At 35.2% G+C, this 25,149-nt stretch overlaps 9 protein-coding genes across 13 annotated transcripts in view; 3 read left to right on the forward strand and 6 right to left on the reverse strand.

The window, feature by feature from the left end:
* LOC120772629 (myc box-dependent-interacting protein 1) overlaps window positions 1-25,149 on the forward strand; it is a 193,215-nt gene that overhangs the window by 129,411 nt on the left and 38,655 nt on the right. The window lies entirely within an intron of this gene.
* On the reverse strand, window positions 275-903 carry LOC120772640 (NHP2-like protein 1 homolog). The gene is made up of 2 exons (XM_040101364.1): window positions 794-903; window positions 275-734 (listed from the first exon to the last, which is right to left on the reverse strand). The coding sequence occupies exons 1-2, from the start codon at window positions 794-796 to the stop codon at window positions 354-356; spliced, it is 384 nt and encodes a 127-aa protein (XP_039957298.1). The 5' UTR covers window positions 797-903; the 3' UTR covers window positions 275-353.
* Window positions 1,230-4,285, forward strand: LOC120772628 (DNA repair and recombination protein RAD54B-like). The gene is made up of 3 exons (XM_040101344.1): window positions 1,230-3,932; window positions 3,992-4,087; window positions 4,141-4,285. Exons 1-3 carry the CDS (start codon window positions 1,317-1,319, stop codon window positions 4,201-4,203), a joined length of 2,775 nt encoding a protein of 924 aa, XP_039957278.1. The 5' UTR covers window positions 1,230-1,316; the 3' UTR covers window positions 4,204-4,285.
* On the reverse strand, window positions 4,272-5,019 carry LOC120772639 (probable prefoldin subunit 4). Its single transcript, XM_040101362.1, has 3 exons — window positions 4,909-5,019; window positions 4,559-4,777; window positions 4,272-4,479 (listed from the first exon to the last, which is right to left on the reverse strand). The coding sequence occupies exons 1-3, from the start codon at window positions 4,951-4,953 to the stop codon at window positions 4,330-4,332; spliced, it is 414 nt and encodes a 137-aa protein (XP_039957296.1). The 5' UTR covers window positions 4,954-5,019; the 3' UTR covers window positions 4,272-4,329.
* Window positions 7,299-9,646, reverse strand: LOC120772636 (elongation of very long chain fatty acids protein F-like). Its single transcript, XM_040101359.1, has 5 exons — window positions 9,520-9,646; window positions 9,357-9,368; window positions 8,368-8,542; window positions 8,104-8,288; window positions 7,299-7,994 (listed from the first exon to the last, which is right to left on the reverse strand). Exons 3-5 carry the CDS (start codon window positions 8,417-8,419, stop codon window positions 7,413-7,415), a joined length of 819 nt encoding a protein of 272 aa, XP_039957293.1. The 5' UTR covers window positions 8,420-8,542; window positions 9,357-9,368; window positions 9,520-9,646; the 3' UTR covers window positions 7,299-7,412.
* Window positions 11,338-12,525, reverse strand: LOC120772637 (elongation of very long chain fatty acids protein F-like). The gene is made up of 3 exons (XM_040101360.1): window positions 12,398-12,525; window positions 12,146-12,330; window positions 11,338-12,061 (listed from the first exon to the last, which is right to left on the reverse strand). The coding sequence occupies exons 1-3, from the start codon at window positions 12,456-12,458 to the stop codon at window positions 11,492-11,494; spliced, it is 816 nt and encodes a 271-aa protein (XP_039957294.1). The 5' UTR covers window positions 12,459-12,525; the 3' UTR covers window positions 11,338-11,491.
* LOC120772635 (elongation of very long chain fatty acids protein F-like) lies at window positions 13,430-14,675 on the reverse strand. The gene is made up of 3 exons (XM_040101358.1): window positions 14,469-14,675; window positions 14,220-14,407; window positions 13,430-14,158 (listed from the first exon to the last, which is right to left on the reverse strand). Exons 1-3 carry the CDS (start codon window positions 14,524-14,526, stop codon window positions 13,571-13,573), a joined length of 834 nt encoding a protein of 277 aa, XP_039957292.1. The 5' UTR covers window positions 14,527-14,675; the 3' UTR covers window positions 13,430-13,570.
* On the forward strand, window positions 20,922-22,521 carry LOC120772633 (odorant receptor 67d-like). The gene is made up of 4 exons (XM_040101356.1): window positions 20,922-21,718; window positions 21,775-21,964; window positions 22,042-22,197; window positions 22,285-22,521. Exons 1-4 carry the CDS (start codon window positions 20,961-20,963, stop codon window positions 22,345-22,347), a joined length of 1,167 nt encoding a protein of 388 aa, XP_039957290.1. The 5' UTR covers window positions 20,922-20,960; the 3' UTR covers window positions 22,348-22,521.
* LOC120772634 (odorant receptor 67d-like) lies at window positions 23,451-24,990 on the reverse strand. The gene is made up of 4 exons (XM_040101357.1): window positions 24,210-24,990; window positions 23,951-24,140; window positions 23,695-23,850; window positions 23,451-23,632 (listed from the first exon to the last, which is right to left on the reverse strand). Exons 1-4 carry the CDS (start codon window positions 24,965-24,967, stop codon window positions 23,570-23,572), a joined length of 1,167 nt encoding a protein of 388 aa, XP_039957291.1. The 5' UTR covers window positions 24,968-24,990; the 3' UTR covers window positions 23,451-23,569.

Below are 25,149 nucleotides of genomic sequence, written 5' to 3' on the forward strand. Positions count from 1 at the left end.
GAAATATACAATGACAATATAGAGCGATATCTAGTGGGAAATTTTTATTGAATAGGGATGCCAACATTCAATAAGGTAGGCTACAACTTTTATTAAAACAAACTAGTCACCGATAAATATGTATAATGTCGATATATGTATATCGTTATACAACGTAAGTATTCCAAATAATTACTTAACGTTTAGGATAACTTGCGACAAATATTTTATAATATAATATATATTTTATAATATAAAAATAGTAAACATTTTTGTGGTAGTAATATTAACATAATTCATTTTATGAGAGATATTTTTATTTCACAAAGTATATTTTATTTGTACATCTTAGTTTGAATACATAGTTTATCACATTAAACTAGAAGTCTTTCAATTTCGTGCTGAATTGATTGGATTTGCGATTTTAGCTGTGAGCCATCATTTGTTGTAACCGAACACGCTACAATTGGTCTAGATACGCCACATGCACGTCCCAATGCCTGCTTGGAACGTACAAACACGTAGGGAACATTTTTATCTTCACATAATAAGGGCAAATGCAAAAGGATTTCGATTGGTTCTGTATCAGCAGCCATTACAATAATATCGGAAAGTCCCCGATTAAGGGTCTTAGTGGCTTCGTTGGCTCCCTTCCGGAGTTGATTGTAGTTTAGCGCTTGTTGCAATAAGTTCATTATCTTCGCCGTGAGTTGAGCATCAGCAAGCGGGAATGCTTTTGGACTGACTTCTTCGGTCTGAAATTTATATTTTTTTTGTAATATATCAACACACACTATTCGAATTTAAAACTCACCATTTTGATATAAATTAGCTGTTATTTTAGTAAAAATTTAAAAAATTCAACGCAACCTCTCGGCTAATATTTAACTTGGCTTCACTGAGGGCAATAGAATAGTAAATAACTTGGCAAAGGGAACAAGAAGAAATGAGCAGATAAAAACACGTGTATGGTTGCCAATCACCCCTTTACAAATGACAATTATAACACTGAGTCCCTATTTGACATAATTCGACTTATAAAACTAATATAATTAAATCTTTCAGAATTTGTTTTTGTTCGTAAAATATGCAACTATATGTTAGAAGATTTTTATTAATTGAATATAAAATTAACATTAAATTAAAATTAACATTTTAAGATTTTTGAGTTCGAACTGGTGAATGCGATAGTCTGGCAAGGGATCTGTTTACTATTTGAGTCTGTGGTGTTTTTGTTTATTTCTTATAACTTTTTGAATACTATTCCTTTTCCAGCTGGATTTAATTGAAAATATTGTATAGTTTGAGCTCACTTTTCTTTCCTGTTAAATGTTAAAATGAGGAGGTCTTGTGCACCTTCAATGCTTAAAGAGCGAGAAATCGAAAAACGTAGAAGAATTGATAAATTATTTGAAAAAGGAGGGGACGCAGATGATAAAGTAAGTTCGACCACTCTGAATGAGCAAAGTTGGGGCACATCGAGGAACAGAAGCACTCAATTCGAAGAGCAAACAACTAAAGAAAATAATGATACTTTTAATACAAAAATTATTTTCAATGTGGTCTGGCGCGAAATGACAAAAAAGAAGCATAAAACATGGGACGGAGATGGCTTACTAGAAGTGCAACTGAACCCACCACGGGCTGTCCTTAAGGATAGCACCGGGAGATATATGGGTACTAATACAAAGTTTGAGATTAATAATTTGGAAGAAGGATATCAAATGATTGTAGGAGGCAGAGAGATTGAACTGCTGGAACAAATAACCGATGGTAACCAATATTTTGCTATAAGAAAACAGTATGCAGAGAACCGTTGGAATTCTGAGGAGAAAGTACAAAGTAAGGAAGCGAGCAAAAAGGGTAAGATAACTACACTTTTCCAAACCCCATATAAATTGGAGAATCAAACCTTGAATGATCGAATCAGTGAAACAAAAAACGTTCAGGATAAAAAGTTAACGAAAAAATTATCATTTAATGTCGTTTGGCGCGAAAAAACCACTAAGAAAAATAAGACCTGGAATGGAGATGGAGTATTTGATGTTGATTCTGACATTAAGAGAGGTGTACTTAAAGATGATAAAGGACAGGAGTTGGGTATAGAGGAAAACATTAACTTGTCTGATTTGGTGACTGGAGCAATATTGTTAATTGGGGATAAGGAAATTGAAATATTAGAAGTGGCGGCTAGCAATCAACCCCAAATATTAAACGAAGCAAAATCAAATATATTTATAAGCCGTGAAAATAAGCGGATCACAAAGTCAGAGGGCTTCATTTTGCCGTCTCCTCCTCAAAATTATATTGGTATATTAAATCCTACAAATCTACCCATACATGCAGTGGAGGTCTCATATAGACTTACCCAACTTTTACGTCCACATCAAAAAGATGGAGTATCATTTCTTTATAAATGCGTCATGGGTTTTCAGAATCCAAAATATAGAGGCTGCATTCTTGCCGATGAAATGGGTTTGGGAAAAACCCTACAATGCCTTACTCTTGCGCATACATTATTGAAAGGAGGACCTTATGGTGATGAAAGAGTATTACATCGAGTTCTTATTGCTGCTCCCAGTAGTCTTACACGAAATTGGGAAAATGAAGTGACTAAATGGTTAAAATGCGAGCGTATGTATGCTTTTGTAGTAGGAGGAAAGCAAAAGTTGTGTTCCTATTCCAAGCAACAACACGTTCCGTTTGTAATTGCTTCTTATGAATTTCTGCTTTCAAATGTTGCTGAATTCCAGTGCTTAAAATTTGATATGCTAATTTGCGATGAAGGCCACAGATTGAAAAATGAATCAACTAAAATAGTAGCTGCCCTCCGCGAGCTGAACATCCCACGTCGAATAATAATCACTGGCACACCAGTACAAAACGATTTGAGTGAATTCTACTCTTTAATAGAATTCGTAAATCCCGGCATATTGGGCAGTTATGAAGAATTTCATTTACATTTCGAGATTCCTTTGCAACGAGGCCAATGCCCCGAAGCTTCCACGGAAGTAAAGAATTTAGCAGCTGAACGCAGCAGAGAACTTATGCAAATCTCTGAGACATTTATGCTTCGACGATTACAGAACGTGAATGGGCAATACTTGCCGAAAAAGTATGAGTATATTTGTTTCGTTCAACCATCGGAGCTTCAACAGTTTTTGTTGCAAAAAGCTCTTCATCTCTACACACAGCGAAAGGAAACAATTTTAAAAGATTTAACGCCATTGCAAATAATTACTGTATTGAAAAAGATTTGCAATCATCCTTCCTTGGTGGCGCGTACAAAAACACCTAATCTACTGACACGCACTTTAGAACGTTGTTTGCCAGATTGTACGGAAATGGGACCCTTCGATTCGGCGAAACTAGAATTGGTACAACACTTCCTTATTTCGTCAGCAATACAAAATGGAGAAAAGTGTGTGCTAGTTTCAAATCATACCAAAACGCTTAACATGCTACAAGGTTTATGTGATTTTCTGAATATAAAAAGTCTACGGCTAGATGGCTCCACCAGTGTAGGAGAAAGGAATAATAATGTCGAAAAGTTCAACAGCGATTCAGATGACTCTCTAGTGTTTTTACTTAGCGCAAAAGCTGGTGGCGTTGGTCTCAATTTGATAGGAGCATCAAGATTGGTACTTTTCGATAATGACTGGAATCCCGCTATTGATGCGCAAGCAATATCACGTATATGGCGTGATGGTCAAACCAGCGATGTGCACATATATCGACTGGTAACTGCCGGTTGCATTGAAGAGAAAATATTTCAACGGCAGACAGCGAAGTTATCTTTGGGAGATTGTGTAATACAAAATGTTGGAAAAAATAATGAAAATATCATGAAGTTTACAGCTGAGGATCTTTCGAATTTATTCTGTTTGCAAGAAGATTATTCTATATGTCAAACTCACGAAAATTTAAATTGCAGTTGCAATGGTGATGGAGAGGTAGTAATGTATACTAATGGTTAAATTGTAATTATGTCAAAATCGCTATTTTTTTACAGAACTTGACATTGGAAACAAAACCAAGCAATCATAACATAAATGCATTGACAAATTGGAAACATTACAAGACACCTTTCGACACAAATTTCTTGGAGGTATTTTCATTTTTAATACCATGTTTATATATATTAAACATCTATATTTTTAGGCTGCTTGCCTGGAAAATGCAAGCGACAATCTCATGTTCATTTTTGGCACTCAGACTGGATAGTTTTATACTGTAAATATTTAATTTAATTTTAATATTGTATTATTTTATAATGAATATTATGTTCGACATTACTTTGAATCAATATTAGTTGCTTACTAATTTTTGACTGTTACAATTTTACACAAGCTAATCCTCGCTCTCTAACGAAATATTGCTGCCAAAACGTTGATATAAATGTGATTTTAATTCATTCATTTCGGCTTTGATTTCGTTAGCTTTCACTTCAATTGCCGCAATTTCCTTTAATGTTTGCTCTTTAACCTCAGCCAATAATTCCTAATAAGGTAAATATATATTTTTTTGTTAATTCATAAATTTACAAACAATAAAAAACAAGTATTTATATAAGTTATACCTGTGTTTTTGTCAATTTGTGTGTGAGAAAAACTTCACCAAACAAGAATGGTATTTCTTCGTCTTCGTCGAAAAGCTCGATTTCATCCAGTGCCTCCTCGACACTCTTTAAATCGTTCTTTTTCATGTCCAATTCCATTTTGAGATCATCCATACGGGCATTGTGCTTTGCAAAACGATTGATTTTCTGTTGGTCTTCAAATGAGATGTGCACATCGTCCTGTATAAGCACCAAAGCATTGTTTTTGTATAATTCAATGAAAATGTGAGTAATTGGACCAATACTGCGGCCGGGTGAGGTTAGTTCGTAACTGCAATCGCAGTTAATACTAACTTATATACACTACCTACCGCTTGGAAGACTTTATTATTGCCTGATGAAACTTTCGCAGCCATTTTTAATTGATATTTATGTATTAATTGATGATTTTAAAGTAATTTTCTTCACACCTGCTTGCGGTGATAAACAATGTAGTGAGTTTTAGCTAAATGTCAAATTTTTTTGGATGTGTTTAATAAGCTTATGGTGAAAGGTAGGTGTTGAGAAAACGTGTGAAAAGTTTGTGACTACATTTTACTTATAATTATTATTTTAATTAAAGTCTGAAAAGTTTTATAAGTTAGCATAAAAACAACAAAAAAGTATTCAGCACACATGGGAAACATTTCAATACAAATTGAGATATGGTTTGCCTAAATTATTGTTTTGGCTTTATTTATTGTGAATCTTTAAACCGGTTTGTCGATAATGCAGTTTCTAATTCAATGACTATTGGGAATTATTTGGAATAAATAAATTTAAATTTTGCATTATTTTTTATTTTTTGCTTTTACATCCGCAATTTGTTGAATTTATATTTTTCTCCCTGAAAATCTTTGTACACAGTCTCAAATACAAAAACAAATTTGCATACTTGCATGTAAAAAATCCGGAATTGTGCACATGTACATATTAGTTAAAATTTCCGCACAACCGCGTGCAATTAAGCAAAACGAATGCGGAACGAATTAAGCGCACACAAACAAACTTATGGGCATAAATAAATAAATAAATACATTTAATTAAGTGCCGAAATATTCAACCACAAATTGATTCATGCACCCAGTAAGCCAAATGAGTTTATTACACATATATACATATGTATACATATATGTGTGTGTCTTTATTTAGATCTCTTTGTGCGTTTCTTTCAATTTTAATAACAATCCGGTATAAGTAAGTGATATTAATTTATTAATATTGGCTGCTCGAAATGCATAGAAGCGCAAGCATACACGGCGTATGAGTAACACAAAATACCAAAATGCGAAGTCATATGCATAGGTATATGTATGTATGTACATACGTACATACATACGAATACAATAGGTTATTGTACTTTGCTTATTTTTTAAGGTAATTAATATGCAAATAAAAGTGCACACAAATTTTCAGTTTCGGTTTATTGATGAATCGCACGGTTCTGGGGAAGCAAATTTGTGTTGAAAAATTTACGCGCGAAATAAACGCAATCAAATCAATTTACGCACACGTGGGCAGGAGTTCGGTTGCCGGGCGGAAGGGAAATGGCGTGGTTGATATTTTGGATTTGGTTGCGCTCACTTACTAATTTCCAACATCATTTTTATTTACATACATATGTATATGAAAGTGTTTGCTTTGCTGTATGTATAGTACATATGTATTTCGGCATGCAATTAAAGCAAGAAGAACGTGACTCTGGTTTAGACAAATCTGCGCGTTTGCCACAAATAGCAGTGTCCATTTTCTTATATCTACAAATATACCGAAGATTCTTTAATATGTAAGTATGTATATAAAGTAGTGGGTGTAAAGCGGTCATGACGTCATCGATGATCTTAAATTTAGTGTGTGATCACTTTAGTTGTTTGTGATCCCTGTTGTTTACATATTATGTAAATGTGTTTGTATTCGTGTACGCTGCGCCGTCTAATAGCCGCAGCCTTGCAACATTTTCATTGAGCAGAAATTCTCTTCACCGACGTCATTAACACCTCCAAAAGTGTTTTTCCCAATTGTCTGACGTCTGATGTCGGGCGTGTGGTTGTGATGTGTGTGTGTGTGCGTGAGTGGGTATATTGTTTATGCCCGCATCGTGGTTTTGCATTTTCAGCAAATCTATAAAATTTTAGCACCTAAATATTGGGGTTTCGCTTTTGCGCTTTTTGTGTGTGAAAGTCTGTTGCTATTTATTGAGCATCGGCTTTTGTTGGCGTTGTTCTTTTATTTAAATGATATTAAATGCTAATTTTAGTTTGCCACGGCGTTGCTGGCGCGCATTAATTTAGGTAAACTAATATACATATTTATGCATACATATGTACATATGTATATATATGTGACTTGTTCGAAATGTTTAATTGAATATACGCACACCCATGTACATACATGTATGTTTTCGTTCATTCAAGTGCGCTTACATAGGTGGACGAACCTTCCCCACCAGATGGCTGGACGGCGTCCTGTGCACTTTGGACACAAAATTGACATGGAAGTAATGGCGGAACTAATTAGTTTAGCACAGGGTCAGGATCACCATTTCATATATAGAAGAATTCAGAGTTTCTTTGCTCCACGGAGTCCTGGTTTTTTACGGTAGAAAGTGCTGCTGGCAATAACTGTAATTTTTTGAACTTTCAAAATATTACAACAATCAAAACTATGCGTCTCGTAACAAATATAAGTGAAACGCCTTAATCTTTTCAAAAAAACTTTCATATTTACTTTTAAAAATTATAACTTATTGCAATATCACAAAAAAAATCCAATAATTACAAGGCATTGGGCTGTCGGTAAACCAACATCTGAGTTCGGCCCAGTTGGGAGATCGTGCTCACGATTGCTTTCCAGTCAGCTTCTTGTCATTCCGCTTCCTAATATAGGTCTTAAGGTAGAAGTTGCCGAACATCCACATCATAACCACGGCCTGTGTCACCGCAATGATTTGCCAAACTGTAGATACGGGACAGTCGCGCGCCACCACCAGTGGCCAAATCTGATGGACGAAGTCAATGGCGAATTGTACCAGCTGCAATTGTGTAATGTACTTTTTCCACCACAGCGACTTCTTCAGTTCCGTATCGATGGAGCTCAGCAGATAATACACGTACATGACGACGTGGACGAGTGCGTTGAGCATGCCAATTGTGCTTCCCTGACCGCCGACGCCACGCAAAATGATGTGCATGTATATGAAGGTCGTCATCATTATGTGATGGTAGACGTGCAGGACCGTTACTTGCTTGTAGCTTTTGCGCAGTATGAAGAACAGCGTCTCCAAATAATCGATAAACTTGTTGCTGATGTACAATAGAGCGCAGAATATTTCAAATTTTTTCGCCGGGTGATCCATGCTCATCGGCCGGATGCAGGCTAGTCCACCCGACGCCACATAATGCGATAGCAAGATGACACTCTGTTGGAACAAAAGAAAGGTCAAAAGAAAGCGAAAATGAAGCGTAGAGCGCACTAGTCGATTAACCAATAATTTAATGAGTATTGTGTGACCTGTGTTCGACACTTACTAGAACCACCATTATGCCGTTGTATATAATTTGAAATACATTGTAGACCATAAGTACGCGCTTGAGATTGAAAGGCTCGCGGTTGCGCATCAGCCAGGGTCCAAGGCGGAAGGCGAAAACGACAAAGAAGACGTTCACAATTACAAGGGGCCACATAGCGCCATGAAATGGCAGTAAGCCATAGACTGAGAATTTTTTCAAATAGAAAGCGGAGAACAACATTTTTCAATAATTTTACATAAATTTATTAGAAGCAATACTAACCTTCCACAACTTCAGTGGGCCTTGTGAGTAAATCGTAAAGTCGGCTCAACATTGTTTCACTTTAATCAAATCCGTGCTGCACACAACGTTCCCCGTCGAGCGCTAGTTGCGTATAAAAAGGTTAACATATTGCTTCCTTTGTTTTAAAACGAATCGAATGCAAGCTTTACATTTTCTTTAAAAAGTATTATCATTAATTAGAATATCATTATCATTGGCTACAGCGAGTGCATGATTGCATATATGTCCGGTATGTGTGCAACTTCATAGATCCATAACATGTAAACGTTATACTTTTTACAAGTATCCTTAGGGATAGTTAAATTTCACTTGATTCCCACTTAATCTTTATCCGCTCCATCTAATGAAGTCTTCAATCACGTCCCTTGAAAGCGCGTTTTTACACGCAGTTTTGGTTGCATTCCAAGCAATTTGCACAATAATATTGACACGCGACGCATAGAATTTTAGAATTTGGACTAGCATGCACCAATGCCTAAGCGATTGTACTCTAAAACCTTACTAAAACACTCTTCAGTTCGGGAGCGCCTTTGCGTTTCCGCTATGAACTCCATGACGTTGTTGTAGTTAGATTCGTTACGAATGCACATACTCGCTTGTGAAAAGCTTTGTTCAACTCGGGGACTGTTTCGCAGTCTGAAGTTCGAGCTAACTGCGTGCGTTTGTCATCAGCAGAAGTTCTAAGTCAACTTTTTTCTAATTATCAAATTTTGTTTAGTTTTTTTTTAATCGATTTTAGATATATTAAAATGGCATTGCATTACTAAGAAGACTATATTAAATAAAATATATTTAAAAGTGCACTCGGTTATCAGAGTATCCTCTCATCATAATTATATAACTTTAATATTTATTTTATTTACATTATTAAAATTTTCAAGGACTTTTATTGCAAACGAACTTTCCCGCTATGAGACGATGAAAACATTGAAAATAATTTGATCGAAAGAGACTGCAATGAAGCTTACCTGGAAATGAGACTGGAAGCTTAAAGAAATTAGAAATTTTTTAAATAAAAAATAAAATAAAATAAATTAAATATTTATATGCAGCTTTTAACTGATAATTATTAAGCCTTCATAAGGTTCAGTTTACGAATAAATTTAACGAAATTGAATCATAATAATATACTTTTTGTAATCTTCACCATCTGCTGTAGTGTCTTATATATCTATGTATTATATTCCGTCGTCCATTAAATGCGCTTGGCAAAAATGCTGGAAATACTGAAACTCCTTGTACTGAATGTTTTGAATCTCCCAACCTTATCAGCGAAATGAACCGTCTTATTACAAAATTCTATAACTTATGTAACAGCCGAGACTTTGTCCCACGAATGTGTGGTATATTTGCTGGGAGTTGCATAAGAAAAAACACAAAGAGAAAATTGTGTATTTGAAAATTTAAATCAGACACCTCTTGGGTTCAGCTTAAAAGCGTGTACGCGTTCTAACATATATACATACATAACAACTAGTTTAAGCACATGCAATATGTATGTACCTACTTACCGGCTGCGTCCGTCTTTCAAGGTGGAGGGCCACATGGTTGAATGTACTATTATCGAGGCAGACTATGTGCTAAACCGAGAAGGAACATTGCAAATATGTGCGTGCTGCAATCGCTGAAGTTGTACTCGTGAGTGCTAAGTCAGGTATTGTGGGTATGAGAAAAATTAATCGTTAAATGAGAAGCTTTGATTTTTAATAAGCTCGACGTACTCTCAAGTCAACTTTCTTTCAAAAATGCTGAAAGTGTGCACGATGTCGACTTCTGAAATTTGGAATATTTTATTTTTTTGCAATTTTTTTGTTGCATTCAAAGTAAAGTATGTGGCTAAATTATTAGAGCAACCAAAATTCTTTATAGTATTTCTAAACTTTGCATACATATTGAAAGAAAATAGAAATTTTGCATTTTGGGTTTCGTCAAATTTTACCCGACTGTGCCTGAAATATAAATCGATAAATCGATAAATTTTTTAAACTTTCTGAACTTTCTAAACTTTAAATTTTACGAACTTTCTGTTAAGTTTGATCTCAAAATTTTAATCAGTTACGTTTGGCAGCTGCTTGTTTATGACGAAAACAGTTTGTCTGTTCGTTTTTACCCAAAAAATAAATCAAAAATTCAAAAAAATATCCAAAAATAAAAGTAGTTTTAGTAGTATAGTATAAATGTGACACCCTGTAAAATTTTAATTCATTAACATTGTTTTGCAACACTGGATCACTTTCTGCTCAGTTAATGCTAAAGCTAACTGTCAAACTTCTGTCAATCTTAATTGAATTTGGCGGAAACTTGACATGACTGATTGTAACTGTGCTGCCTAATATCCGCTAAATTAAATAGTTTTGAATTCATGCGTATGCTTGCTTTTCGTCTAATGGATCTAGCAAAAGAGCCGTCTACAGATAAATTAAAATAAAAATTGAATAAAGTCAACTGTTCTTAATTATTTGGAATGCAGCCGTATACTTGAATGTTGAAACATTTGACAGAATAACATCAGTATTTGGTATCAGAATTCCTATTTTTATTCAACTTAAAGCTGCGAACTCGTGTGGAGCTCCCAAATTTATGCATTATTAAATTTTTTTCAATCATTTCACGGGTGATTTTCAGAATTTGTTGAAATAAATATAAAAAATGTAATTATATTAACGTTGTTAACCGACCTAACTGTTAAAATATATTTTGAACAACTGCAAAATGATTCCCTCAATATTTGTTGTTATGATTTAGATGTGAGTTGGGTCCAAAGGTTAAGCTTAGCAATGAACTATGGATGTATGGCTGGTTCTTACGTCAAAACCAAAGGGTTATTATTCGCATAGAACCAACAAAACTGTATTTTGAATTCAATAACTTTGAGCGAAACCAAAATAATGTTGATATGGATGAATAGATATATAGATATTTTTGGAGAAAAATAAAAACTCACACATCTTTTCTGTGTAATAATTGATTCGTTAATGTATTTTATAAAATTGCTCACTTATTATACATAATTTACGAACTGATAGATACAAATACAAGGCCTCGACTGCACTCAACTAACGAGTACACATATATATGTATGTAGTAGTAATATCATTCCAGATCACTTACTTTTCTCAACTTTCTTTTTCGCATCCAAATAACTTTTCTTATAGAAACTACCGAAGAGGTAAATCATCATGACGGCTTGTATCACAGCGAACACACAGAATGTCTTCGACACCGAACAGCTCGTATCCACGACTAGTGGCCACAGATTGTGTATTAATGCCAAAACAAACTGTACAATTTGTATTTGCGTGATGTACTTTTTCCACCACAGCGAGTTTTTCACATTGGGACTGGAGGCACTCACAAAGTAGTAGCCGTACATTATCACATGCACAATGGAGTTCATGATGCCGGTGATGGCCGCATGTCCACCAGTGCCGATAATGCGCATATAAATAAATGATATGCTGGTCATCAAGATGTGATGATAGACATGCAGAAAGGTCACCTGCTTATAGCTCTTGCGCAGCACAAAAAATATCGTATCGAAAAGATCGAGAAACTTGTTGATTACATAAGCGTAACTGGCCACCATTTCAATCGACTTGAGCGGATGTTCCCAAGGCAACACCGTTATGCAAGAAATAGGCACGGCTTTCTTGTAGAAGTACACATAAATGCCCTGAAATATAGTCAAACCAAATGTGTCAATTGTGGTTCAAAACGTTTCGGCGCAATTCATGTTACTTGTGAACTGTAGACTTACACAAACCGCCATGACAGCGTTGAAAAGTATCTGCATTATGTTGTAGTAACGCAAAACGCCCGTCAACTTGTAGGGTTCCCGATTCTTCATAAACCATGGACCTATTCTGAACACAAACGAAACATATGCGATTTCGATGAGTATAACTGGCAGTATGGCGCCATGGTAGGGTAGATAGTTGTAGCCTATTGATAAATTATGAAAATTATATAAGTGTGTATTCACTAAGCACTTCCACATTCACGTGCTCACCTTCCTTGGTGGGGCTGGGGCTTGTTACCAGGACGTAGGCACTTTCCACAATATCCATCATGTTGACTTTCGCCGACTACGAAGCTCGTTCAATCACTTTGGCATACTGTTGCGCCTCAGTTTCGTGTCGACATTAGAACTGCGCGATTTGTGTCGGACCCAATTTTACATAATTTCAATTCACTGATTTAATTAAGTTCAAAGTGTCAGAGGAATACTTAATTTTTGTCGATTTGGTTTTGGTTTAGTCGAGAATTACATAAAAGTATTTCATTGCACCATTTGAAAACTTTTTTGTAGACACTTTCAATAAATTATAACTGATAGCACTATTCATACTTAACACCATATATACTAACATACATATATATATATATATATATTCTCATATGTATGTAACTACATAAAAAAATAATAATTTTTTTTTTGAAAATTATATTAATTCTGCACAAGCCAAAGTAAAACTCGTAAATTAATAAATTTTTGGTTTTCTGGAAGCCTTGGCCTTGTCATTAGACAAAATAGTTCACCGTTCTTGGCACAGAACTTTCGCAATTCCGGCCTTTAGAGTTTTTTTAAATTCATTATTTATGCTTCGATGTGTGTGTCTTCATGAGAAAGTTATGATATTTTTGGTCGTAGGCAAGTTTTCAATTGTTTTAAAGATAATATGAATACTTAGGTCATCCACTTTCACAAATTTCTATATAATACAAATTAGAACCTGTGTTCTCATACTGAAAACTCCACAAAATAATCATCAACTAATAAAGGGAATATATATAACGCATTATGTGCATGATTTACCTGAACTGTCCAGGTTTCTTAGAGTAAAATATATAGTTCTCTTCCCTTTTTATTCCCTCATAATCTCCCAAGAGAAGCCCTCTACAAATAGCAAAAGTATACTCATTTCCTTAAGACCTAATTGTAGGCTCTGAATGACGTAAGTACATATTTATTCTTCCATTTTGACAGCCATATAAGTTGTCTTAATTGTTTTTGATCCCCTTAAATTCAGAAGCGTTCTAGATCGCTTAATGCTGCTTTATTTCGAAAGGTATTACTAACAAGACATCACATTTTCAACATATTTCGTACGTTTAAAGGTTTTAACGAGTATTTTGCTCATATCAGCTGGATTTTTATTACTAAATAAATAACTAATTAAATTTACCGTGTTTTAGCTTCCTGCGCTACACGGGCTTCCTTTTTCGGTCTTGTGATGTACGTTCTAATATAAAAGCTACTAAAAAGGTAAATCATGAAGATAGCTTGTGAAGATGATAACAGCAAGAGGAACTTTGGATAATCGCAATCCGTTTGCACCACCAAGGGCCACATTTGGTGAACGAATAACACCACGAACTGGATGAGCTGCAGCTTGGTCACATATTTCTTCCACCACAGCGAGTTCTTCATTTCCGGATGTGTCGCACTCACCAGATAATACGTGTACATTACCGCGTGCACAAAGGAATTCAAAATTCCAACCGTGGCTGGATGCCCACCACCGCCCGAATACCGCATGTAGATCAAGGCCAGAGATGATATCATGATGTGGTGATAAACGTGCAGAAATGTGACTTGCTTGTAGCTCTTGCGCAGCACAAAGAATATTGTGTCAAAGTAATCGATGAATTTGTTGAATACATACAAGGCGCTCATGAGTCCTTCAATATTCTTCAGCGGATGACCGGTGGGCAGTATGGTGATGCAACTGAGGGCCAACGGAGCCTTTATCACATACAAGTAAAGACCCTAAAATACAAACAAACATGTCTATTAGAATGAGACACATTAAGTGTAGTCCGACACTCACCAAGGTTGAAATGACGGCATTGTAAATGATTTGTCCAATATTGTAGTACCGTAGCACTGACCTCAGGTTGTAGGGTTGACGGTTTCTCATAAAGAACGGCCCGATTTTGAATACGAACAACACATAGAAGATGGTGGTTAGCAGATATGGCAGCAAGGCGCCATGGTAGGGCAGAAAGCGGTTGCCTGCTGTAAAGAATTTTAAGATATTATCTATCTTCTTCGTATTTTGCCATGAGTAACTACTTACTGGATAGATCACCTGGCGCTGTTAGAAATCCGTATATACTGTCGATTATGTTCGCCATGGCGCTCGGTTAGGTTGACGAGTGCGCTTCTGGGCGTTGAGAAGCAGAATAACTTCTCGTTGGTGACATTCAAACAAGAACTCTGTTGCGATTGACAATTAAAAATTCATTGAAGGTGTTGTAAGCGCATTGTTAAGCGTGCACGTCCATGATTTGTGAATCCCAGAAATGTAATAAGACAATCAACTTAAATATATGTGCATAAACCCTAATTTGCAAGCATTTATGTATATTGTACACTGAGCGAAATATACGCCTTCAAAAGCCGATGCCAAAGCAACTTGAATTTAGTGAAATAGACTGTCCCTAAAACCATCTGAAAAACTAGTTTTTCGTGTTTTGGGGAGTTTACTTTATCACGAACACAAGGGCTTAAGTGGCACAAAGTGTCCTGTGGCAGTCGCAAAGTCATCGAAAACTTGTCTTATGGGTTATTTCCCATTTTTCTAGTTATTAAGAAAAACTGCGAAAAGTAATTTTCATTTTACTCCATTAAGGGAGATCTGCATTGACCGAAAAAATGATAGTCCGACTGTGCAAGCTCACGGCTATATGGTGGATGCATCAAAACTTCCCAGAAAAACTCTCCCAGTTTTTGCCGAGTCATCAAAGAGATCAAAGATTGGAAGACGAAGCCTTTTCTGTGGATCAGTTCTGACCATTTTTTTTCAAGTGCTTGCTTCAATCTCATCAGTTATTGACCGTAAAATGTAGAACCATAGTCTTAATTCGGACCTTTTTTATACAAAAATTTCAAAATATAGCGAATTTCTTAATTATTTTCACTAATTTTTGAACAGTTAACTTTCTTTCGACTTTCATGAATTTTTTTGGTATGAATCAATGTGATTGGTAGCACCGGAGACATATGACTGCAATGACATCTATTGACAAAATACGAAAAGACTTTATCGTCTACCAATATATGTGAAAAAATCTATTACATTTTTCATAAATTCGTCAACTTATCCTTCCTTTTTTAACAATGTTGCAATTGTGACACACATAAAAAATCGTCAGAATTGCAGAAGGCAGGTCGTAAAACAGTCTCTTCATATGCACTTGTTCTGTTGCTTTGGTACAAACGTACTTAATATTCATTAGAGCTTATATCAATGGAATTCCAAAGTCTCGAAGCTTTTATCCACTATATATGGTAATCATTTTACAGTTACCTCATATGAGTACCCACTTCAGTGCACGCGCTAATTACATGTAGTAAATTGGTAAATGCTTGTATGTATGTGTGCATATTCGCAAGTAAATAGGTGAATCCGCTTGTGGAACTTAGCAGTTCGCGTTCAAAAAGGTGTCAAAGGTGACGCCTATAACAAGCAAGAATGGTGAAAAGACAAAAAATGCATGCAGTTAACAAAGAACAAGAGAAAAGGGAAAATGCCCACAAATGGCACGCTTTCGCTTTAAACACAGGCGTTCGACATTTAAGCTTAGCACACGAACACCATAAGCTGTCCCAGCTGGAAAAAGTTTCTTAAAGTCACCAATTCAATTTATATTAATTCAATTGTTTTTAGTGCATATTTAATAGTAAAATGTTGCTGTTATATTTTGATGACGGCATAATAAAACTTTTTTAATGCTGGAGATGCGAACAGCCGAATATTTTTTTTCAATTCGCAACTTCGAAATTATTTCGTAAGGCATTGCCAGAACATTTCGTTTTCAGTCCTACTGGGCCGCATATTAGAAGTGCTGAGTTGTATTCTTGTTTGAAGCGCCCTTAAGTAGGCTACAATTGTGTACATGATGTACTTGCTGCAAATCGGTGCAAATCTGATTTAATGATTTGCTTGTTGGTGCTTTATTGAACGTGTGTTAGAAGGTGTTTGAGCGCTGCGGGGCCGTGTGCTGGCAATTGGCACCTTAATAAAATAGAATATAAACTTTGACACGACCTCTTGGAACCAACACAACCGAACTCGATGCAAATACTGACTGCGCCTGAAGCCCCAGAATGGCGCAACATGTTTTTTTCAATTGCAAATTGCCATTGTGAGCAAGCCGCACTCAAGTGTAATGCATTCAAATTCAAGTGATTGTGTGATACTTGATTACATTTAAATAATTTTATTGAAATATATTTGTAAATTTATGACATAAACATATATGGGTGTGTGTGGTGCGCACTACGTCTCTCAATGTTAATGTATTCCAACACATGTGATTTTTAATTTCTTGTGAATGAATTAGAATTTAACCGATTAGACATTCTACTTTTGTCTGACTGAAGAGAGAGAGAGAGAGAAATCTCAGCATAAAATTTTAAATATAAAAAAATTCGGTTATTGAAACAATTTTCTTATGCTTCCAATCAAGTTTTGTTTAAGAAATTGCTACAAACTCTAAAATATAAAAAAACTTAATTAAACGAAAATACAATTTTTAGATATTAAAATCATAACACTCTTTTTTTATTTTTGTACAAGCAATTAACGAATTCCTATACTTTACGCTTTCGCGAATTTATGAGTTAAGCACATGAATATCTAATTTTTGGAATATCTTAAATATTTGAAGCAAGAATTCACCTTCATGGTTCTAGCATCTGTTTCTTTGGTGTTTTCTTAAAATTTTATTCAGACAAAGCTTCCGTTGAACTTGAACGAATTTGCCATTTTTTTGTTTTAAACCGAAATGGCTTTCTAATTATTTATACAATTTTTCCAAAAAAAAAATTAGCTGACGTCACCAAATAAATTATTAAATATAATTGCCCAGAAAAGATTCTGGATTATTTTTAAATGAAATTTAAATTTTTTTATCTCTTTTTTTAGAAATTTATTATAATTTATCTGTTTGCATATTTTCTTTATAATTAACTTCCCCCAAAGCATGAAAATAGGAAATTTGGGACTTTTTTATTTTTCTTATTTCGCGGAAACAGTTAAAATTGAGTGCGATTGAATTCGTAATTTAGTTGAAAATATTTTTGGTAAATAAAAGAAAATCTTTGTTTTGCATGTACATTAATATCATAAATATCATTCATCTCTTGTTAGACGCCTTTTTGTGACTGTCTATTTATTCAAACAATCTGGCCCACATCCATAGCCATAAAGTAAATACAAGACATACTTATGTATGTATGTGCATTCCCACACAAAACACATTTGAGTGCCCGGCAAGCCTCTTAATAAACTTTTAATTGTTGATTTTGTAAAGCTCGCTTACATACATACGTCCAGCAGTATTGTGTCTGTGTTTGTGTGTACTCAGAACTGATTTGAAGGCAATTTTTAGAAATTGACTAACCCAATTTATAAGGAGCTGTTAATTGGCGTAATTGCGGAGGTTTTTTTCTGGTTTTATAAATTCGTCGTAAATTATTATTTATTGCGTTCGAATAGTACTTAAATCCAGTGGATTCATTCAAATTTAGTACCGATGTATTGCGCTTCATACTGTGAACAGAGTTACTAGCTAAACGCTTGTAGGTAATTAATTTTTGTTGACTATGAATTGTATGACTTGGACGAACTATATTGAACAATATTTTTTTAACAAGATTCCAGGAAATAAACTAACTTGATTTGGCTTACACTTTTTGCAATGGCTTGCGTCTTATTCCACGGAGAGAAATTTTGTGGTAACAAACCATGAGGTTACCTCGCAGCATTTTTTCCTCGTTACCGGCTTTCTTAAGAAGTGTTAACCCTTTGTCCTCTTTATTAATGATAAGGAGAGTGTTTTTCATCAACATTATTTGGCACCGAAGAGCTAGGAATCTTCTCAAATATAATACAATATAATATCATGGAGAGTGGATGTTTTGAAGGTCGAAATGATTTCGGTTAAAAAGTATTTTAGATATGTAGCATATATTTTTGTATGAATTGTAATATTTTAATTATCCAAAATATATATACTAAAATTATTCAAATACTGTCTTAAAATTTTAAGAATTTTCATCTTTTATTTTGCTTACTTCTAATAATGTACAAAAATGCCAACTATTAGGAACTGAAATGGATACAATAACCCGTGCACTTACATATATAAACACGAATATGAAGAAAATATTCACAAAATTAGAACGGAAGTAGAAAAGACAGGAAATGAGGGGTGAGGGAATTGGGTCGATCGATTCAGTGCAAACACTATGTAAATGTTAAGAATTTGCAGAAAATATAAGCAATTAACACGCAATTTTCCACCTGGCTGGCGTAGCGCCTGAAACTAGACTGTGTAGACGCCACAAGCAGCGATGGGGCGGTTAAAAAGGTATGCTTGCTTAAAGCATGTACTGATTTTGATGTATTTTCCCATACATTATATATATGTATATGCATACTTATTTATTTAAGTTCATACAGACCTGCTCACTCTGCGTTGTGAGCATATAAACTGGGTTTTCAATAGGGACGCTACAAAAGTAGACTGATAGGGACAACAAACGACACTATATTTTTTCCCGCTCTTTTGACATTTCTCTTCATGGAAAGATATACGATCAAACAACGAGTCCAAATTATTAAAATTTACTACCGAAATTCGGAGTGAGTGGCCTCAACTTTAAGCGCTATCATATACATATACTTTTTGGTAATTAACTTCAAGCTGCTAGGCAGTCGTGCTTGTAATCAGTATGAGTCGTATATCTAGCGAGCCTCATTCATTAATATCAAATTTTAATTTCCTTGGTGAAATCAAAGTTGTCAAATTATTACTATCCCATGGTCCTCAATGCTTCTCAATTATGGTTTCCAATGAATTCATTTATGTAGTTGTGACAACAACAATTACAAAAAAATCGAATTTATACAAATAGTAAGCATTCTTATGAGTTCACATGTCTACAAACATATATTCATGCAATTCATCAGCATCTTCAGACGAGTGATTGACAACCGCCCGGATATTCGAAATGGGGGTTGCATTCGTTGTTTGGTTTATCTAATACAAGTATTTTCGTAGTAAAATCACTTGAAACGCTCAAGTTTTCCGCAATCCACTCACATACATTCACTTTCAAATTGTGAAGTGGAAAATTTTTACGATTAATATTAATGATTTTATTTTGCCAATCATTTCGTCACATTGTGGGAATTCACATACTTAATATAAGGACTAATTAGAATAAATGAATATATGCTGAAAATGACGCTCTGAAATGGGAATGTTTTATTAAAGGCTGAATTAAAAATATATTGAAAAAAAAGATGTTAACAAACATTTCTAAGATTTTTGTTAGAGGATAACAGAAATTTGTGATTTAGAGCTTGATACCCCGGAATAAGTTCGGAGAAGTTTTTTTTATCACTAACTATTTAACTATAAAATATTTTAAGCGGGTATTCTTAGTCTTATTATTGTGTTCTGCTGCTTTGCACATGATAAATATACATGAGATTACAAATGAGAAAAGATAAAAGTAATAAGATCCTACGAAAAACTATAACGGTATCAAAAAGAACTCAATTAAAGAATTGGGCTCTCAAAATAGCGAATGTTGTTAAAATTCGGACAAGTTTCACATTCCTGCTAAAAATAAAAAGACAGTCTAAAGCCACTACTTCAATTGAGCACCAAAAAAATACTTATAAAGCCGTCTGCTTCAAGCCCAATATTCCCTAAAAATACATTGTCTTCTCCACAGTCGTGAGCGGAGGTTTTTAATACTTGATCTCAGAATAGTTATAAGGAAGTGTCACAGTAATGTCAGTTGGATTAAACTTTCACTAATAGTTCAGTAGACTGATGAGCTCATCAGCGAGTCGATATCAAGCGTTCTATCAAACATTTTATAATACCAGTGATATTTTCAGCAGTTTTCCGAAAACGATTGCGGATACCATACGTTTATTCAATCTTATGAACTTTTGCAATTTTTTGTTTTTATAAAACACACTTAGATATACAGTCATCTCGTACATACTATATGGATGGAGGAGTCAGGTATAGAAGTTCAGGCAAGTGAGGAAAGTTCTCTGACCACCATTCACTTGGTAGTGGTAAGAAACTATTCTTTTACATATGGCTCAAGCAGCTCACGCCTTCTGGGTTTGGCCCAATTATCCTCGCTAAAAAACATCCGTTTGAAGGCGATCTAAAGTGAGAAGGCGAAATATCCTCTCCACAGGGTTGTGAGCTAGGTTTAGGACCCGCGACTTAAAATCTGTTGAAGACCATTTTTTGAAAAGAAATTTAAATGAAGTACGGTCAATAGCCTTTACTAATGTTTTACCTCCAAATATGTACTTGGCATGAGTGATTTCTAGAAAGTTCTTCAGTCTAAACTCACAAACAGAGCTACTGTGCCAATTAGTGACTGTGACAGTTTAATTGCTTGTTTTGAAGTACGCATTGCAATCAGACGAGTATAAATACAGGTAACGCAATTCTTCGTATGCGTGATTAGTTTTCTCAGCTATAAAGCAACGTACCGTTATAAAGTTTTTTCTACGCACAGCGAAATGGCCACCAAAAAAGTGCGCCCAACCGAATCGTTTGGGAAGATTATAAAGTTTTTCCATTTAATATCTAGTTTGGTCGGTGCTGATGTCGCCGATGAGAATTATCGCGTCAACATTATCACCATTACTTTGATAATCTGCATTGTGGCTTACTTCATCTTCACCGGCACCACAGTGGCCAGTGTCTTTTCGGAAAACTGGACTTACTTGCTGGAAGCATCGTGTATGGTGGGCAGCGTGTTGCAGGGCATCACTAAACTCATTTCGGCATTTGCTTTCGCCAAAGAAATCTGTGGCATTCGTATAGAGTTGGAAAATCTGTATCGTGAATATGAAATGAAGGGCGACGACTATGCCGAGGCGCTAAATAAATCTTGTGAACGTGTGTGGCAAGTGATAAAAATGGTGGGGCAAGTGTATTTTGTTGCAGGCGGGGGCATAATATTGATTACCGTCGTTTTGATATTTGCATCTAACGAAAAAGTGTTTTTAATGCACTTCATGATACCTGGCATTGATGTCGACACACAAGTGGGCTATCTGATGACATTGACCCTGCATACTATGTGCTTTCTTTTTGGCGCTTTCGGTCTCTTCGCCGGCGATCTATTCTTTTTGCTCTTTTTAGGGCAGCCGATGTTGTTTCTTGATCTGTTGGTGTTGAAGGTGAAGTCGCTGAATGAGGCTGCTGCTGAAAATAGCAGTACCGCCGAACGGCTGCTCATCGAAATTATTGAGTGGCATCAATACTATACGGAGTGGGTGTTGTGTAGTTTTATGAAATTTTCTAATCTAATTTTTTCACTTTTTTCAGCTACAATCTGCGTTGTAATCGTATCTTTTATTATATAAACAGCATGCAAATCGTCACATCGGGCATCTCAATTATATGCACGCTCTACATTATTCTACTGGGTGACTGGCCTGGTGCGTACCTATATATTTTAGTCGCCTTTGGTGGCCTCTATCTATATTGTATAATGGGCACGAAAATTCAAACTTGCGTAAGCGTTTGAGCCAAAGTGTTTTGAAATCACTAGGATTACGCCAATTTATCAATTTACCTTTTATTTTTCCGCAGAATACCGCATTTTGTGAAGAGCTTTGGAATATAAATTTTTACGATTTGGAGGTGAAAAACCAGAAGATGATAATACCCATTTTAATGAAGGCACAAAATCCCTGCGAGATTAAAGTCGGCGGTTTCTTGCCACTCTCCGTACAAACTGCACTTAAGGTTATAATGACTTCTTATGCTTTCTAAGCGTATTTACAAAACTGTATGGGTTTGAATTATAGGTAATATTGTGTTGCTTATTTTCAGATTACCAAAACGATTTATGGTATATTTACCATGATGCTCGGCTTTTTGGAAGAGAACCAATAAAAATATTTGTATTGGCATATTGTTCATTTATTCAGCAACTTCGCTAATAATTCAGTAGACTGCAAAAGTTCTAATCTCAAGTAATTGTACACGCTTAATTAGTATTGATATGTACTTGTTAAATTGCTCTGTCACGCTTTACATTTAAATAAATAATCTATATTTAATACTTTATATGTATTTCATATTTTAATTGTATAACCTGAGCAGTGCATAGGGGCTATGCCCGTTAGGCGATTTTCGTGAATTTTTTTAAAAGAACGTACTCCATCGAATATTTCGAAGTTCTTTGAACATAAGAAGGTATATTTTCAGATCCTTTTTTTAAAAAAAATATTGAAAAATAACGGAGTTATGTACTGTCTTCGGAGGTGCCAACAAAACAAGTTCTCCAACTGCTGACATGATTCCGGCCGAATGAGTAGCAGAAACAAAAAAAATCAAAAAGTTTATAAAATGTTGAAGGTATTTCCTTTACAATGACCTACGATTATTGAAAATTATCAAAAATTAACAAAACGGCGTAGTTCTGGAAAAACTGTAATTTTTTTAGGTAAAAAAATGGTCAAGAATACTCAGTTTTAATTTGAAGTCAATCCGTCAATGTCTTGTTGACTTATGATATCATTTCGTGAAAACTGCGTTCAAAGTTTCAACCATCCGATTTATACCTGCAAGTGGCCGCTCTTTAGAGCACTGTCATCCAAAAACTATTCAAGATACGAACTTGCCGATTTCATATCGACCTGAAACTTTGCACAGATCGGATCACTGTTGCATATAGCTACCACTCCAACTGATCGGTCGAAGTAAAATGTTTCCTCTTTAAATAACAATAATTCGACTTGAAGGTTTTACAGTTTCATTTGAAGCAACACAATTTAGAAAACCTCTGTTCAGTTTAAAATTCAAAAAAATTTCAAATCAAATCTAAACTTCATGTACGAATCCGGTTTTAAAATTGATTAAAATTATCTACTACGCGCCGATATGTAGGCAATACCTTTGAAAGTATTGCAAAACTTATATCATTATCTCACTTAGTCATATTAAAGTTGGGCAGAAATGTATCATAAAACTGTAAAATTTAAAAGGAGAACACAAACGATAGTGGAATAAATTTTATTTTTTATGGTAGTACAACTAATTCAAATAAAGTGTAGTCTACTCGTGAATATATATTGTTTAAACAACTTGTACTTATTGTGATTGCGATATCTGTTCACTGTTCTTCATCCAAAAATCCCAACATCATAGTGAAAATGCCATAAATTGTTTTTGTTATCTGAAATCAAATAAATTGTATAAAAAAAAAATTCCGTTTGAAAGTTAAGGGTCCAGAGTTACTTGAAGTGCAGTTTGAACGGAGAGTGGCAGGACGCCTCCAATTTTGATCTCGCTTGGATTTTGTGATTTCATTAAAACTAGTATCATCATTTTGCGCCCCTTCACATCCAATTCGTACCAATTTATGTTGTAAAGTTCCTCAAAGAATGTCTCGTTCTTTGAATTAAACAATAAAACAATAAATAAAATAAACTTTGATTAATATTTCAGATATTTTATTAATTTATATATTATCGGCCTAGCTCTGGTTACTTACACACGTTTGTATATTCGTGCCAATAATGCAGTACAGGTAGAGGCCACTTAATGCTATCAAAATGTACAAATACGCTCCCGGCCAGTCGCCCATTAGTATGATGTACATAGTGAAGACGATTGATACGCCCGATGTCAGAATTTGCATAGTGATTATGTAATAGAATAACTCATTACAGCGTTCATTGTAACTGTAATTGCAATAATTACACAATATGAGAAGTGTATTGAGACTCTGCAGATACTGAAATCAGTCTTACTCCGTGTAGTATTGATGCCATTCAATAATACTAATTAATAGGCTTTCAGTTTTATTGTCCTTTTGGGCGGCCGCTTCGTTGAGTTCGTGCACTTTCAATATCAAAATGTCGCGAAACAACTCGGGTTGCCCCAGATAAATTAGAAAAAACAAATCACCTCCAAAGAGGCCAAAAGCGCCAGCGAGAAAACACAACGAATGCAAAGCTGTTGTCAATAGATAACCGAAAGACGTCTCAACGTCCACGCCGGGTATGAAGAAGTGCATAATATATACTTTCTGATTTGCAAAGAACACCATAAAGCTTGTAAGAAGTAGATTTCCAACAATCGCCGCACCATAAATAAGTCCCACCATTTTTATGACCTGCCACACACGGTCGCAACACGCATTCATTACCTTACAATATGACTCTCCTTTGGACTCATATACACGATAAAGTTCTTCCAATTCCAAGCGCATGCCGGAGACTTGATTGGTTTTGCTGATGCCCGAAATGAGTTTTGTGATGCCTTGCAATACGCTGCCCACCATACATGATGCCTCCAGTAGATATGTCCAGTTCTCCGAAAAGACACTGGCCACCGTGGTTGCGGTGAAGATGAAGTAAATGATAATGCAGACTATCACAATAATGGTGATGATGTTGACTTGATAATTCTCCGTGGAGACATCCGCGCCGACCAAGCTGGAAATAAAGCGAACCGTCTTTATGAGCTTAGCAAAGGATGCAGTAGGGCTGATGTGTTTAATAGTCATTTCGTGTCCGTGATAAAATAGAAATTTCGATAATAACAAGCTTTTGATTCAGAAATGGGATTCCACTGCGTATTTATACCCGTGAGAAAGCTCAGTTCACGCGTCAAAACAAGTAATTAAGCTGTCAGATATAATAATAGCCTATTATTTAATAATCCTTAGTGGACAGCGTGTGAGAATTG

Source organism: Bactrocera tryoni, chromosome 3, assembly GCF_016617805.1.
Source record: "Bactrocera tryoni isolate S06 chromosome 3, CSIRO_BtryS06_freeze2, whole genome shotgun sequence".
NCBI lineage: Eukaryota > Metazoa > Arthropoda > Insecta > Diptera > Tephritidae > Bactrocera > Bactrocera tryoni.

Excerpts from the sequence above, each read along its gene's own strand:
- LOC120772635 (XM_040101358.1), bottom strand. The coding sequence starts at position 14,526 with ATGGCGAACATAATCGACAGTATATACGGATTTCTAACAGCGCCAGGT. Across the intron at positions 14,408-14,468 it reads AGCGCCAGGTGATCTATCCA|CAGGCAACCGCTTTCTGCCC; the intron begins GTAAGTAGTTAC and ends AATTCTTTACAG. Across the intron at positions 14,159-14,219 it reads ATGCCGTCATTTCAACCTTG|GGTCTTTACTTGTATGTGAT; the intron begins GTGAGTGTCGGA and ends TTTGTATTTTAG.
- LOC120772634 (XM_040101357.1), bottom strand. The coding sequence starts at position 24,967 with ATGACTATTAAACACATCAGCCCTACTGCATCCTTTGCTAAGCTCATA. Across the intron at positions 23,851-23,950 it reads GCACGAATATACAAACGTGT|AACGAGACATTCTTTGAGGA; the intron begins GTAAGTAACCAG and ends TTTAATTCAAAG. Across the intron at positions 23,633-23,694 it reads CCGTTCAAACTGCACTTCAA|ATAACAAAAACAATTTATGG; the intron begins GTAACTCTGGAC and ends ATTTGATTTCAG.
- LOC120772637 (XM_040101360.1), bottom strand. The coding sequence starts at position 12,458 with ATGATGGATATTGTGGAAAGTGCCTACGTCCTGGTAACAAGCCCCAGC. Across the intron at positions 12,331-12,397 it reads CCCCAGCCCCACCAAGGAAG|GCTACAACTATCTACCCTAC; the intron begins GTGAGCACGTGA and ends ATTTATCAATAG. Across the intron at positions 12,062-12,145 it reads ACGCTGTCATGGCGGTTTGT|GGCATTTATGTGTACTTCTA; the intron begins GTAAGTCTACAG and ends ACTATATTTCAG.
- LOC120772636 (XM_040101359.1), bottom strand. The coding sequence starts at position 8,419 with ATGTTGAGCCGACTTTACGATTTACTCACAAGGCCCACTGAAGTTGTG. Across the intron at positions 8,289-8,367 it reads GCCCACTGAAGTTGTGGAAG|TCTATGGCTTACTGCCATTT; the intron begins GTTAGTATTGCT and ends AAAAATTCTCAG. Across the intron at positions 7,995-8,103 it reads ACGGCATAATGGTGGTTCTA|AGTGTCATCTTGCTATCGCA; the intron begins GTAAGTGTCGAA and ends TTGTTCCAACAG.
- LOC120772633 (XM_040101356.1), top strand. The coding sequence starts at position 20,961 with ATGGCCACCAAAAAAGTGCGCCCAACCGAATCGTTTGGGAAGATTATA. Across the intron at positions 21,719-21,774 it reads TGGCATCAATACTATACGGA|CTACAATCTGCGTTGTAATC; the intron begins GTGGGTGTTGTG and ends CACTTTTTTCAG. Across the intron at positions 22,198-22,284 it reads CCGTACAAACTGCACTTAAG|ATTACCAAAACGATTTATGG; the intron begins GTTATAATGACT and ends GCTTATTTTCAG.
- LOC120772639 (XM_040101362.1), bottom strand. The coding sequence starts at position 4,953 with ATGGCTGCGAAAGTTTCATCAGGCAATAATAAAGTCTTCCAAGCG. Across the intron at positions 4,778-4,908 it reads ATAATAAAGTCTTCCAAGCG|GACGATGTGCACATCTCATT; the intron begins GTAGGTAGTGTA and ends GTGCTTATACAG. Across the intron at positions 4,480-4,558 it reads ACAAATTGACAAAAACACAG|GAATTATTGGCTGAGGTTAA; the intron begins GTATAACTTATA and ends TTACCTTATTAG.
- LOC120772628 (XM_040101344.1), top strand. The coding sequence starts at position 1,317 with ATGAGGAGGTCTTGTGCACCTTCAATGCTTAAAGAGCGAGAAATCGAA. Across the intron at positions 3,933-3,991 it reads GTTGCAATGGTGATGGAGAG|AACTTGACATTGGAAACAAA; the intron begins GTAGTAATGTAT and ends ATTTTTTTACAG. Across the intron at positions 4,088-4,140 it reads TCGACACAAATTTCTTGGAG|GCTGCTTGCCTGGAAAATGC; the intron begins GTATTTTCATTT and ends CTATATTTTTAG.